Consider the following 13,797-nt stretch of genomic DNA (forward strand, 5'->3'; position numbering starts at 1 on the left):
AATCCTAGAAACTTGGGAGGCTGAGGCAGAAAGATCACAAGTTTGAGGCCAGCCTCAGCAACTTAGTGAGACTGTCAGAAATTAAAAATGAAAAAGGCAAAGGGCAGTGAAAAAGCAACTGAATTCAATCTCCAGTATCAATTTTAACAGCCTGAGCAATGATAAATATGAGCAAAAAAATAAATCAATATCAAAGAAGTTCAATTATTCCTAAGTAGAAAAAAACCAAAAAGACTCAAAGTGCATTGCACTTAATTTTTCAACATTCACAAAGAGAGAATCTTGAGAGAACCAAAAGAAAACTGTGTAACTAAAAAGGGTACTTGAATATAATTTCATTATAGTCATTAGTCAATTTCTTTTTTTAAATTTTTTATTCTAATTTGTTATATATGAAAACAGAATGCATTATAGTTCATATTACACATAAATGTTGAGAGCCACAGCTGAGTTGGGATGGCGCCTAGCATTTTGCCAGTACTTTTGAGTTCTCATGGAGTTCCCATTGAGTTCCCATTGAGCTCTCTCGGGGATTCCTGGAGAGTTCGCGTTGGTTGGTGAAGTTCCAGTGGAGGGAGTTCCAGTTTGTGTGTGGTGTGTCCTGGAGAAGGCCACCTGGGTGGCTTTCGCAAGAGTTCGGAAATAAAGTTTGTTCCTGCTTGAGTGGCTCGTGATTTGTGCCCAGCCAGACTGCGGCACATAAAGCACAATTTTTCATATTTCTGGTTATATACAAAGTATATTCACACCATCCATGTCTTTGTACATGTACTTAGAGTAAAGATGTCCATCTCATTTCAACATCTTTCCTACACCCTTGTCCCCTCCCTTCCTCTCCCTCCTGTTTGTCCTATGGTTTTTCTAATCTTCCCATGTCCCCCCTCCCAACCTCACTATGAATCAGTGTCTTATATCAGAGAAAACATTTGGCATTTGTTTTTTGGGATTGGCTAATTTCACATAGCAGTATATTCTTCAACTCCATCCATTTACCTGCAAATGCCATGATTTTATTCTCTTTTATTGCTGATTAATATACTATTGTGTATATTTATCACATTTTCTTTATCCATTCATCTACTGAAGGGCATCTAAGTTGCTTCCACAGTTTAGCTATTGTGAATTGTGTAGTATGCTGTTTTTAAGTCCTTTGGATCTAGACCAAGGAATGAGATAGCTGGGTCAAAAGGTGGTTCCATTCCCAGTTTTCCAAGGAATCTCCACACTGCTTTCCGTATTGGATGCACCATTTTGCAGTCCCACCAGCAGTGTATGAGTGTGCCTTTTCCCCTACATCCTCACCAGCACTTACTGTTGTTTGTATTCTTAATAGCTGCCATTCTGACTGGAGTGAGATGAAATGGAAACCTTGCAATACAGAAAGGAACTGAGGAATAGCATCAAAAGGGAAAACAACAAAATTACCAACTGATAATACTATAATCAGAAATACTATATTTTCATGTTGGGCTGGGGTTGTGGCTCAGTGGTAGAGTGCTCACCTAGCACGTATGAGGCCCTGGGTTTGGTCTTGAGTACCACATAAAAATAAATAAACAAAATAAGGTATTGTATCCAACTATAACTACAAGATAAAATATTTTAAAAAAGAAATACTATATTTTCATGTGAGTAAAAATAAAGATTTAAATATGTGTAAATGCAGCCATTTATAACTACTTGAACTCTCCTTCAAAAAATACTAAAGTGAATCATCCCATTTGAACAATAAAATAAATGTGCACAGCAACACAAGTCATATGAAATTTTAAAGCTTTCATGGTAGGTACTACAAAATTCATATACCAATATAGAATTTAATTTTATGGGAATGATGGGTCATAAAACACTTTTTCAATAGAGTTTGAAATATAAAAACATAAAAATCATCATAAATTCTAAATATGTATGGAATATAAAAATAACTGTGCCATCAATAACATAATTTTCAAAGGATACATAAATATATTGAATTTTGTTATGAAATTGAAGTTAATTTGTTGCCAGTTAAAAACCTACTGTAAGCTTAAAATTATTTTTGTAAAATATCAAAGCAAATGACAAAATACTCATAGAATTAAGGGAAGTGAAAGAGGAATCAAATAATGTCATGATAACAATTCATGAACCACAAGATAACCCAATTTAAAAAGAAGGGGAAAGAATTAAAAGAAGCAGAAGAAACTTATTTAAAAAATGACAACTGTATGCAGATTACCAGAGACTAAATCTAAAGATGCAATGTGAAGGCAAAGGTGTATATGAATAGTACACACAAAAGTGACCAGAAATAATTATCATATGTGTAACATACTTTAAAACAAAAACTTTTGAGATACAATATATTTTATCTCAAATGTAATTTTACTGGCAATAGAAACAAAAATAAAATAAAATAACAGAAGCAAATATAATTGTATTGACAATGGAAACAAGAATCAGGCATAACTTAATTTCATCTTACACTGCCCTAATTTGTGAAATATTGGAGATGGCCATAGAACTATAAAATGTAGGTTTAAAAAATGGAAACATTAACTGATGTGAGGAAACCTATACTATAACTTGAAATCTAACCTATAAAATGAACTATAGCAAAGAAAAAAAGAAAAAAAATTTAACCAACAAAATTCTGAATAATCATGGATGGATTATTTTGCAAACCCTTTTATATAATTGTAGTTATTCCCTGTGACCATATAACCAAAATGAACAGCCACTGTGAATTCCTGACATTCACTCTATGGCAGAAAAATTCCACAGAATATTCTTTAAGTATTCATAATAATGAGTTTTGATATGGGAATTTTAATTAATAAATACTTAAGTGATATCAGATACACTGCTGTATGATACAATTTGCAATTATAAACATTTATATTAAAATGGATTCACCTATAGGTCTCCAGAACTGTGCATAGATTTCTGACAGACACATCAAATGATGAAAATGCCATCAGATCATGCTGACCTCACAAGCAAAGGGGAGTGCTTGGGCTGTTAATTTGACTCAACACAGACATCCATGGAGGAGAAGGAGGAGACTAAAAAGGAAACCATGTTCAACACAGGGCAGTATGTGTCCTTCTAGGACAGCATGAGAAATAAACCTAAGCTCCTGGAAAACCATTTCTATGGCATAATAACTTTTCCACCAACATTTGAATTTGGCTTCCTCCTTGCCTTAGACCTCTCAATTGTGTCCTCTGTTTCATGAATTTCTGCCCAGCTGGGTACATAGCTCAGGGCTCTTTCCTTTGCACCAGGGGAGGGTGTTCAAATACAGCTTAGAGGCAATGTGTTCATTGCAAAATGAACTGACTATTTGTTGGAATTATCACTGAGAGTATTGATGCTTCTATTCTGGTACCATAAAGGGAAGAAATTGGATTTTGACATGTAGGTCACATCATTCCATATCACTGAAAGGAAGCTCTGCTTACCCAGGAAGACCAGGTTTCTGTAGGTCTCTAGCATCACATCTCTGTATAAATTCCTCTGAGCAGGCTCCAGGCATTCCCATTCCTCTTGAGAGAAATCAATGGCCACATCCCTGAATGTCAACAGTTCCTAAAACAAGAATAGGTCAATTAATAGCACACTGCCCAATTGACCATTCACAGAGCTTCTAAGTTGACTGAAGATGATATGAGAGTTAGTAGAACTGGTTCTCAAGTAGGTAAGTGACTTTAATTACTCAAGAAAATACTTTGTAACAGTGATATTCTCTAATTCTGAGGAAAAAGTATTATAAGTCCACAAAAAGTTTATATACTCCAACTTTATAAAATAAAATGTAAAATTAAGGCATCAACACAAGAAAATACATTTTAATTGTGATTTTATATATCATAAGATCAATTATTTCTCAAAGGAGAATGTTCTGGTGAGTAAGAAGGGTAATTCTAAATTTTCAAATGCACAGCCATGAATCAGAGATTCACTAAAATATGACCTGGTTTTCTGAAAATGTAGCAATAATTCCAATCTAGTAATTCCAATCTGAAATAAGAATAGGTCAATTAATAGCACACTGACCATTTGATCATTCATAGATCATTGCAAATATATACTTCTCACTAAGAGTTTTTCAGGTTTTAATGAAGAAAACCAAAAGAATGTGATAGTAGTACTGGTATTCATCTTTTATGACAATTTGTCAAACACCAAGTAAATGGTAGAGCTCGATTTTTACCCAAGTCTATTTGACCTGTAATTCAAAAAAAAAGCACAGGGAGCTTTAAAGTCAACATAAAGTGTTAGCGTTAGAATTTTCAGAGCAGGACAGTGATTAATAATGAGAGGACTAATTGAAAAAATGTTAAATAGAAACAGGATCAGATTGATCAAATGATATTTATTTATGTTTCATGTATACATAAGTAGATATATCATCTTTATACATTGAAAAAACAAATTTTCATGTGAATGTAAATATGACATATATTCCTGGTTCTAAAACATAAATCAATTTTGGATGAATGCTGTCTTAAAAAGGCATTGAGATAGACACCTTTAAGGATAGGGAATAAAATAAGAGCCACAGTTACTGAATCTTTTACACTCTTCATGTTGTCCCTGTTACTAAAAATTTATTTTGAAGAAGACATTATAATTTTCACACACTTGGAAAGATATAATTCTTATTTCTTTCATGGAAAATGCAAGATGTTATGAGACTATGATTGTGAGCTGCAGGTAGAATAAAATGAAAGCCTATGGGATTGTGGTCTGCTTCAGGAGCTCTGTTAATAAAGCCAGTGTCTCTATTAAGCAAAAGACAGGCAGAGGCTGCTTTACCCAAAGCAGGCCATGAAGAAAAATTATTAAGAAAGAAGAGTTTTTGTATCAAATATGATGGTTTATGTAGATTATTTAGAAAATCCTACCAAAACACTTAAAGACAAAGACATATAACATTATAGGGGAAATGTGGCAGACAGCATTTATACCAAGCAAATAAGGTTAAAAGAGTTGAAGAACAAATAGAACAAGTTGGTAAAAAGTATCAATCAATATAAAAGGACACATCATCACTGCTGTGATGTCTGTAGCCAAATCAAAACTAAATGACATAGTAAGTATTTCAGCAGACTTTCCATGGCATTGTAGAGATTGAGTCTCTTCTAATCATTCTGTCCTTTTAGACTTACTTCGCTCTTTGGGGCAATGAATGTGCATTTTATTAACCTTTGTGTATTTATGGATAGTGGAGCATCCAGATGGAATGAAAACAAAGCAGGGTTCACTTCTTCTAATGACCCAGAAACATCCTCAATGGGAATCTAAGATACCAAGACAATCCAATGTCCATTTACCAAAAAGAAAACCTTTTGAATCCTGCAGGTCATGTATGCCTGGCCTGGCTTTGATGAAGTGAAAGAACAGAGGGCTCCTGATATAGGGGGGATATGTGCACCATATGTTTTAAACAGAGTTCAAGTTGACTGTTGTGATAAAAGTGAAGCAAAGTGGATTTAAACATGTTAAACACAATACTGGAACAGTGGAGAAGTAACAGTCTGCATGTTCCATAGTAGTTTGGGAGGAAAATTCAATGCTGCCCCTGACCTGGGAAACTCCTGGAAAACAACTACATCTTCCTCCTACTTCTCTAGACTTCCTTCTTAGGAATGATTACCTACCATTCAAATCCATATCTGGAAAATAAGGGACTCATGAAAAAAAAATGGGTCCCAAGGACCTTCCTTTGTAAGCTTAAGATTATTAACTCAAACCTCTCTGCTTCCCAATTTTATTCATTTAGTTTTAGATGAGAAAGTATCACTACTTAATAGGTAAAAGTATTCACACTCAGTGGGATTTTGTTTTCTGATTGGGATTGAATCTAAGGACTGTTTTCAGGTTTACCACTAGCAACATCTGCAGTCCTTTTTTACTTTTTGAGACATGGTGACCCTAAGCATTCAAGGCTGATGTAAACCATGGAATCCTCCTGCATTGGCCTCCTGAGTAGCTGGCATCCCAGGCATGCATCACCCACAATGCCTGGCCAAACTCAGTCCATGGGAGGCAAGAAAAGTATAAAGGACTTACATTCATACCTGAAATGGAAAAGCATCCACCTTTTTCAGAAAACAAATGTAATATTTGGTTACTATTTCCATGATAACAAATCATTTACTAAAGACAAATCATGTGAATAATTCTAAGATCTGCCAAACCTTATCTCACATGTTTTAGTATTAAACTCCAATATCCATATGATAAGATCTACCACATATTGACTATCACATGGTTTCATAGATGAGGAGATGATGACTTGGTATATGGGATTTACCCAGGCAGCTACCAATCAGTTTTTTTAAACTACATTCATTTTTATGCTGCCAAAATGGGAAATAGATTTTCCCTATTTATTATTTCTGGTAAAATTTCCAAAGCTAAGCCTGGGAATTCCATTTGAAATCACCTCCCAAACACAGAGCACAAGAAAATCCCATGAAAAACACTGTGAAGAAGAAAGGCAAATAAAACATTTTAATAAAGTAACATAACATAAGACTGACTTCCTTTCCTAAAGTACAACTGTATACTGTAGCTTTGGATATATTTTCTTATGTTTGAAGCTTTACTAGTAAAACACATTTTACAGTTAGGGAAAAGTTGAAGCTGAAGTAAGTAAAGAAATCTTTTCAAGGTGACAAGCCCAGGAAGAGCAGAGCGGACTGTAAAACAGACAGGTCAGACCCAAGGTTAAAGTCAAGGCATCCTGACACCTTGGACCTTTTCCCACCCCATTCTTACTGAAGTACAGTGTGGATTCTTGTACACTTGAAGGGTGTGGGTTTTCCTTGAACTTTGGGATACTCTTGTTGAATTCACAACTCAGAGAAAATGCAGAGAGGAGAAGGAATTCTGTTTTTCCCCCTCAACACCATGATCCAATTTGTAGGCCAACAAAAATCTGCATGTAATGGAGGTTACAGGAAAAAATATTCATGTTCCAAGGGGTTATGATGTAAATAAAAATGGATAAAGGAGATGCCTCTAAGCCCCAGACCAGCCAGTTTTCCCCCCAAGTCTCCACCCCAATCCTCAGCCTGTCCTCTAGGAAGAGATGACCAGGAGGCTGATGGTCTACAGACAATCTTAGTGAAATATCCCTGTGGGTACCAAGTGTCATCACCAGGAAGTTCTTAAATTCAGCACCAGGGAAAAAATAGGACACTGGATAAGGACATTCCAACTAGTAGGTTTTCTGTTGTAGTGAGCATTTCATTTCTGACATAAATAGCTAAAAATCACAACTTAGAAGAGGAAACATTTATTTCAGCTCACAGTTTCAGAGCACTCAGGCCATGGTAGTCTCACTCCAAAACAGAAACATCAGGGAAGAAGAGCATGAAAAGCTCTTCAGCTCATGGCAGCCAGGCAGCAGAGAAGGAGGAAGATGATCCTGTTCAGGGCTGCTCCAGTGACCCACATCCTCCAACTAGTTCCCTTCCAATCATCCATTCAGTTGTTACTGGACTAGTCCACAGAAGTCAGAGCCCCCAAGATCTAATCATGGTCTAAAAGCCCATCTCTCCATCTTGCCACAACTGGGGGCCATGTTTCAATATGTGAGATTTTGGAGACATCCCAGATATAAACCAGAATACTTGTTAAAAATATGGTGATGACTGTGCCTAAGGAAGAAAAAAGAAGGCACAAAGATTTTTAAAAGCAGAGTCTGGAGATTATTCTCTGCCCTCAAATCATGTGCAACATTAACCTCCTGAAAACAAACTTTTTCAAAACCATCATCCATTACTGAGGGGTATATGACAATTAAAATACTGTGTTGGCTTCAAATATTGCATGGGTAAAAACTGTTAATAATCCTGTGATCTGCAAAGAGAAAATTGATATTTTGGAATCTGTGGAGGAAACTCAAAAATAAAGGATTTGTTGTCAGCCCTGTGAGCAGCTATAGAGGGAAGAAGATCTAATTTTGAGATCCTGCCTCTCATATTGTGAAAGAATCAAAGAAAATAAATAACCCTGGGAAGAAAGGAAAATCTGATGTCTGCTCTCAACAAAGCACCTCCTACACAAAGACCACATCCACCAAGTCAGCTTCTCCCAGTGTGATGATGTCATATTACAACTCAGTTGATGCAGCAAGCCAACTCTGGCCTCAGCACAGGAGAACAGCAAAAGCCAACCCTGGCTACATCAGGAAGGAGGGAGCTAGGTGAGGCTCGTGCCTGCATGACCAAGGCTTCTGACACTTTCTCTCTTGGTCTATTTCACCACAGCAAATAAAGATCCCAAAAAGAATACAATAATTAACACATAAAAATTGGAGTTGTACAGCAATAATATTTTTTTAAAGAGTTAAAAGCAAGAAAACAAATATTTTGGCTAGCTCATGTAAGTAGTCTGTTTGACCTAGATTTCAAAAAGAAAATCTTTTTGCCGAGGAATAAACTTGTACAAAGAACTCACAAGCTCTGGAGACAGATGGATGGGTGATATGTATCCCCAGAATGAATCAGTCTCTGAAGCTGAGGCTTGGAAACTAAGGATTTAACTCTGGGAGCTCAACACCTCCTTCTGTTCTCCAAGAAATTTATATAAGAAAATTAAGCAAATCCAAAAAACAGATTGATCAATTCAACTCCATTAAAATGTAGAGAAGTGAAAAGAAGTGAAAAATGTAGCATGAAGTGAAAAGAGACCCTGCTTCATAAGAAGTTATTTATATGAAAGGAATATAGGTAAAAATGTATTGTCAGTAAAATATGTAAAACAGGAAGAAGTAATAAACATACAAATTAATTAAATGTAATAAAATGATGGAAATTGTGTTTAAATTAAAAACCATATAAGAAAAGTGCTCAATGTCAGATTATGAATAAAAGCAATGTAAAACGACATCAAAATAAGTAAGGGTGGGCTGGGGATGTGGCTCAAGCGGTAGCGCGCTTGCCTGGTATGTGTGCGGCCCGGGTTCGATCCTCAGCACCACATACAAAGATGTTGTGTCTGCCAAGAACTAAAAAATTAATGTTAATAAATTCTCTCTCTCTCTCTCTCTCTCTCTCTCTCTCTCTCTCTCTCTCTCTCTCTCTCTCTGTCTCTCTCTCTCTCTCTCTCTTTAAAAAAAATAAGTAAGGGTAAGTGTTCATGAGGAACAAACACACAAGCATGCATGCCCAGATGATTGGCACATTTCACTGACATCTACCAGTAGATCTGAATTTATGCATAATACACAATCCACTGTTTTTCTCAAGGATTAAAATATTCATGAATCATTAATATGTGGGGAAAAGTTAAAAAAAAAAAACACTGTCAACATGATCAAAAAAACAAATTTGAAACAATTCAAGATCCACAGGCAGTGCAACTAAGGAATCAATTAAGAAGAACAGAGCCCCAGACAGCAGCACCGCAGTGTGTGTTCAAGAGACACAGGCAAAGAAATGGTTGAAAATGGGGGAAAAAAGAAAGAAATTCTGAATATAATCCTAATGGAATAGCAGTGAGAAAAGTAAGTTATGCAAAACTCAAAAGTAGTACAATCAAGCAAGCAAAACAAAAAAAATGATTTTGAGAAATACATGGTAAAATTATGAGCAGTGACTAAATAGTCACAGGACTGTCATTATCTCTGTGTGCAGAAGGAAGAGGAGGTCCATGAGACACACCAGAAATGCCAAAGCCCATGTGTTTATTTAATGAGGACCCCAGGGGTGTTTAGGTTCTCATTATTGAAACACAGCATTGCTTTAGGGAAAGAATTACCTTGGCTTCTTTAGGGCATTTCACCTAATTCACTCCTATTTTTAAACCATGATTAAAAATTTTAAACCTATATCAAAAAATAAAAATTTCAAGTATGTGGATAAACTGGAATGTATGACACCAAGATTTTATGAAAGAGACAACAAGAAAACAAATCGGCAATATTTGTTTATCCAAATATTTCGCTCCTGCACAAGATCACCGCCCCTGTGCCCATCCAGTGCTCTAGGCCTTGGCCTCAGAGTGGCCTCCCAACCACTCCCGTAAATCCCAAGACAATTAAGAGACACCTATTTAAAGGATAATATTCTAAAATATAGAGATATTCTCTCAAAAAGAGATTGAGAGTTCTAAATAGTTAGGATGGATCAACTAGTCTATATTGGGAAATTACAATAATCAATAAAAGGTAAATCAATTCTTATCATTTAAATATTTGTACTATTATCTACAACTTAAGCTGATGATACTATGGCTTATGCAAAGCCTTTACTCAATTTTATTAAATAAAGAAAAGGGGGAAATAGAACCCCAGAGGCACATACTAGGTCTTGCAAAATATTTCAAAATTTTCTTACATTGTAATATTGAGAACCTTAATGTTACTGAACACAGTTCAGTAAATTAAATCAGATTTCAAAGGAGAGTTTAAACCTGTCATCATGAAAATGACTGAGAAACCTGGCACAGGAAGGTAAATTTCCAGCTACAGAGTTTATAGCTATGTAGTTTCATGAGCTTGTCAGGTAAGTGAAAATTATAAAGAGCCTTCTATAGACACACTTCACAGGTCCACCTTTAATGTGCCTTGCAGTGTAGACTGAAAAATCCACCCATGAAACTAGATTAATCACACTGACTGTAACAGTCAGTTAAACCTACATGCTGCTCCTATGGTAAACAGGCTGTCTACGAGTATCTTTTGAGAAAAAGACAGCTATGAGAAAACTAAACCAGCCAATTATGCTGGTCCTTAGTAATTAAGACTACTTATCTGGACAATTGTCAAAATAGAAAGATTATTAAAATAGATTTTTCCTATACAGGCCAGTTATTTACATAAAATATCCAGCAGTGAATTATTGCCCTAATCATTCTACAATAGAAGTTAATACCTTTTCTAAGTGTATGGATTGTACATGTCTTGTCAGTACAATACAAGGTATCTAGAAATAGTGGATATATTTTAGGCTGGTCTCCTAGAATGGACAAGAACAATCACATGAGGATGCTATGACTCCTAGAAACTTTAACTCTCGGTGAGATGGCATCCAAAAGGATGTTTGATGTTTGACTTCTGCCTTCAGAGTATTCACATTACTGACAGACCTAATAGACTACTTAAATGTGAAAATTAAGAGAAAAGATAATAAATATCCTGCAGCCTGTAAGAATACAATTTATTGTATCACTAGTTATTGCCAGCTAATATTTCAGAGTTATAATTTGCTAAAATTAATGTTCAGGCTTTGAGACAGGTGCATGTCAATTTACCAGATCCAGGCAAGCTGCTAGTCTCATGATCCTTGAAGTGACTACTTTAAATATTATTCTTGCTTCTTCAATTACAGCCTTTGTGGTTACATCTTAAAACTTCAACATACAGATTTTTTTCTTTATATTTGACTTAAATTACTTCCAAGATTCATGGTCAGATAAGAGCTGATGGAGGATGAGAACTAAGTTACAATGCTCTAGAAAACAATGTAATGAATAATGGGAATGAGCCCTTTGCTCTGAGGTTTATGGAGAGGCTTAAATGCCATGCCAATAAAAATGTCTGTTACTATGGCCATATACAATGTCTCCCAATAAAATTGGGAAAAGATTAAGAATCTTCTGATGAGTGTTTGTCATAATGATAATAATAATAACCTGGATCTTCCAAGTTGATGGTGTTATTGAAATGGTATGTTTTCTGCTAATTCCTTTTGTGTTTCAATAGTAGATCATGATGACCTTGGATCAAGAATCTAGTGACTGAAAGATATAATTCCCCAGTTGTTGTTGTTGGTTTTTTTTTTTTAAATTAAGAAAGGGAAAATATGTGAGAGGCCACTCTGAATGATTTGCATCTTCATCCTAGAGTGGAGAGGCTCTGACCATCACTACATCTCATGGTGACCTGGACATTGCCCCAGTCCTGGAAGTTTGATGATGCATCTGCAGATGTAGAAGTGTCACCCATGGATTGAGCTACATTCACCTATTCCTTTGTGATATTACCCCTGTGCCCTGTTTTGGATAGAAAATTCCAAGGAAATATCCTTTGTGTGCTCCCTTCTCTTGCTCTGCCTTTGGTGTGGCCTTCCTAGATGTAAGTCAACCTGCAGACAGCAGGCATCACAAAGCTAGACTCAGCCCCCTGAAACCTGACCCCTTGCCTCGTTTGAATGGCTTTTCCACAATAAAAGGGGTCAACAGGAGTGCTCTTTCTCTTTCTTTCTCTTTCTCTCTCTCTCTCTCTCTCTCTCTCTCTCTCTCTCTCTCTCTCTCTCTCTCTCTCTCTCTCCCCTTAAGGTCAGAGGGGTGTCACAGAACCCCCAAAGAAAAATGTATCTCTGTCTCTTGTGTGGTTATTTTATGCAGCCCAGTTCCCCTGGAGTGACCCTGAGTGATTTAGTCATGAGGAATGCGACATATGTGATTGTGCATGCTTATAATTCCAATGACTTGGGAGGCTCAGGCAGATGGATTGCATATTTGAGGCCAGTTTCAGTAATTTAGCAAGATTCTAAGCAACTTAGAAGGCTCTGAACAACCTCGGAGAAACCTGTTTGAAAATAAAACAAAGGCTGGGAATATGGCTCAGTGTATAAGAGACCCTGGGTTCAATCTCTGGTTTAAAAAAAAAAAAAAAAATCTCTGTATGGTCAATGTGACCTTCATCAGACAGAGTACTCTGAACAATGCGTGGAAAAGGAAACTAACATAAACCTCTCACAACTAACTGATTCTGTCTTTAAGGAAATGCTTGCAAAGAACAGAAACTAAAGCTAGCTCCACAACCCCCTGCTTTTTGTATAAGGGATTGAATTCAGGGGCAATCAACCACTAAGCCACATCCCCAGCCTGTTTTGTATTTTATTTAGACAGGGTCTCACTGAGTTGCTTAGTACCTCACATTTCCTCAAGCTGGCTTTGAACTTGGGATCCTCCTGCCTCAGTCTCCTGAGCCTCTGGGATTACAGATGTGTAAAGCCAGTTCTTTTATTGGCAGCCCCAACAAAGAGGTCATCAATGAAGCCTTAAGAAAGCACAGGAAAGGCCTCCCTACATTAAAAATATGCCACAGTAAGAACAGGCCCAGCAGGAGACGCTGGGTACAACTGACACTGGGGCCTCACCTGAAGGTGAAGACATTGTGATAAAGGTAAAGTGACATGTCAGGCTCAACCATATTCTGTGCTCCAACCTCTAGAATGCAACCTGGGAAATGAAGACTAAGGCAGAGTTTTGAACATGCCAGGTTGTCCAATGCAGCTCCTGGATGAGATCTGCTCACCCAAAAAGCCATGACTCCACTTGCAAGTGCCATCAGAACATGTCCTGATCCAGTCTCCACTTGCCATCCAGAAAAGGAGACAGCCTGCTCTGCTGGAGGTCAGCTAAAATGTGAGTAAGGCTGTGTAGGTCAAAGGGACAATGAGGAAGATGATCAATGTCATCACAAACATGATGTTGTTGAAGGAGGAGGTAACCTGCCCAGGAAGAAACAGTACTCCAGTAAGAGAAGTACTGATAGTGATCCAGGCTCTTATGGACAAATTCATAAAACAGGGATAGAATTGGCTTTGCCAAATACCCTGCAATATTCCATCCCTGCTTGTTTTAAAACAAACAACAACAAAACAAACCTCACACTAATACACATTAATTTGTGCAAAGGACCTAAGAGCTATAACTGACATTGCTTATGATATTCAATTCATAGGACTTAATTCATACACACTGCTAATTGCAATGCCAGGTCACTATGGCTGGTTGAAACTGGTACAATTAAAAGATGAATCCTTTTGCATCCCACTGAAAAGGTATTAG

The 13,797-nt window shown here is 36.7% G+C and overlaps 1 protein-coding gene across 4 annotated transcripts in view; it reads right to left on the reverse strand.

The window, feature by feature from the left end:
* LOC101976678 (uncharacterized) overlaps nucleotides 1–13,797 on the reverse strand; it is a 40,694-nt gene that overhangs the window by 13,063 nt on the left and 13,834 nt on the right. For all 4 annotated transcript variants that reach the window (XM_078027910.1, XM_078027911.1, XM_078027913.1 and 1 more), the window contains one exon: nucleotides 3,444–3,570. In XM_078027910.1, coding sequence (XP_077884036.1) covers nucleotides 3,444–3,570 — 127 coding nt within the window. The remainder of the gene's footprint in view (nucleotides 1–3,443; nucleotides 3,571–13,797) is intronic.

The sequence above is a fragment of the Ictidomys tridecemlineatus genome, chromosome 12 (assembly GCF_052094955.1).
Source record: "Ictidomys tridecemlineatus isolate mIctTri1 chromosome 12, mIctTri1.hap1, whole genome shotgun sequence".
Taxonomy (NCBI): Eukaryota; Metazoa; Chordata; class Mammalia; order Rodentia; family Sciuridae; genus Ictidomys; species Ictidomys tridecemlineatus.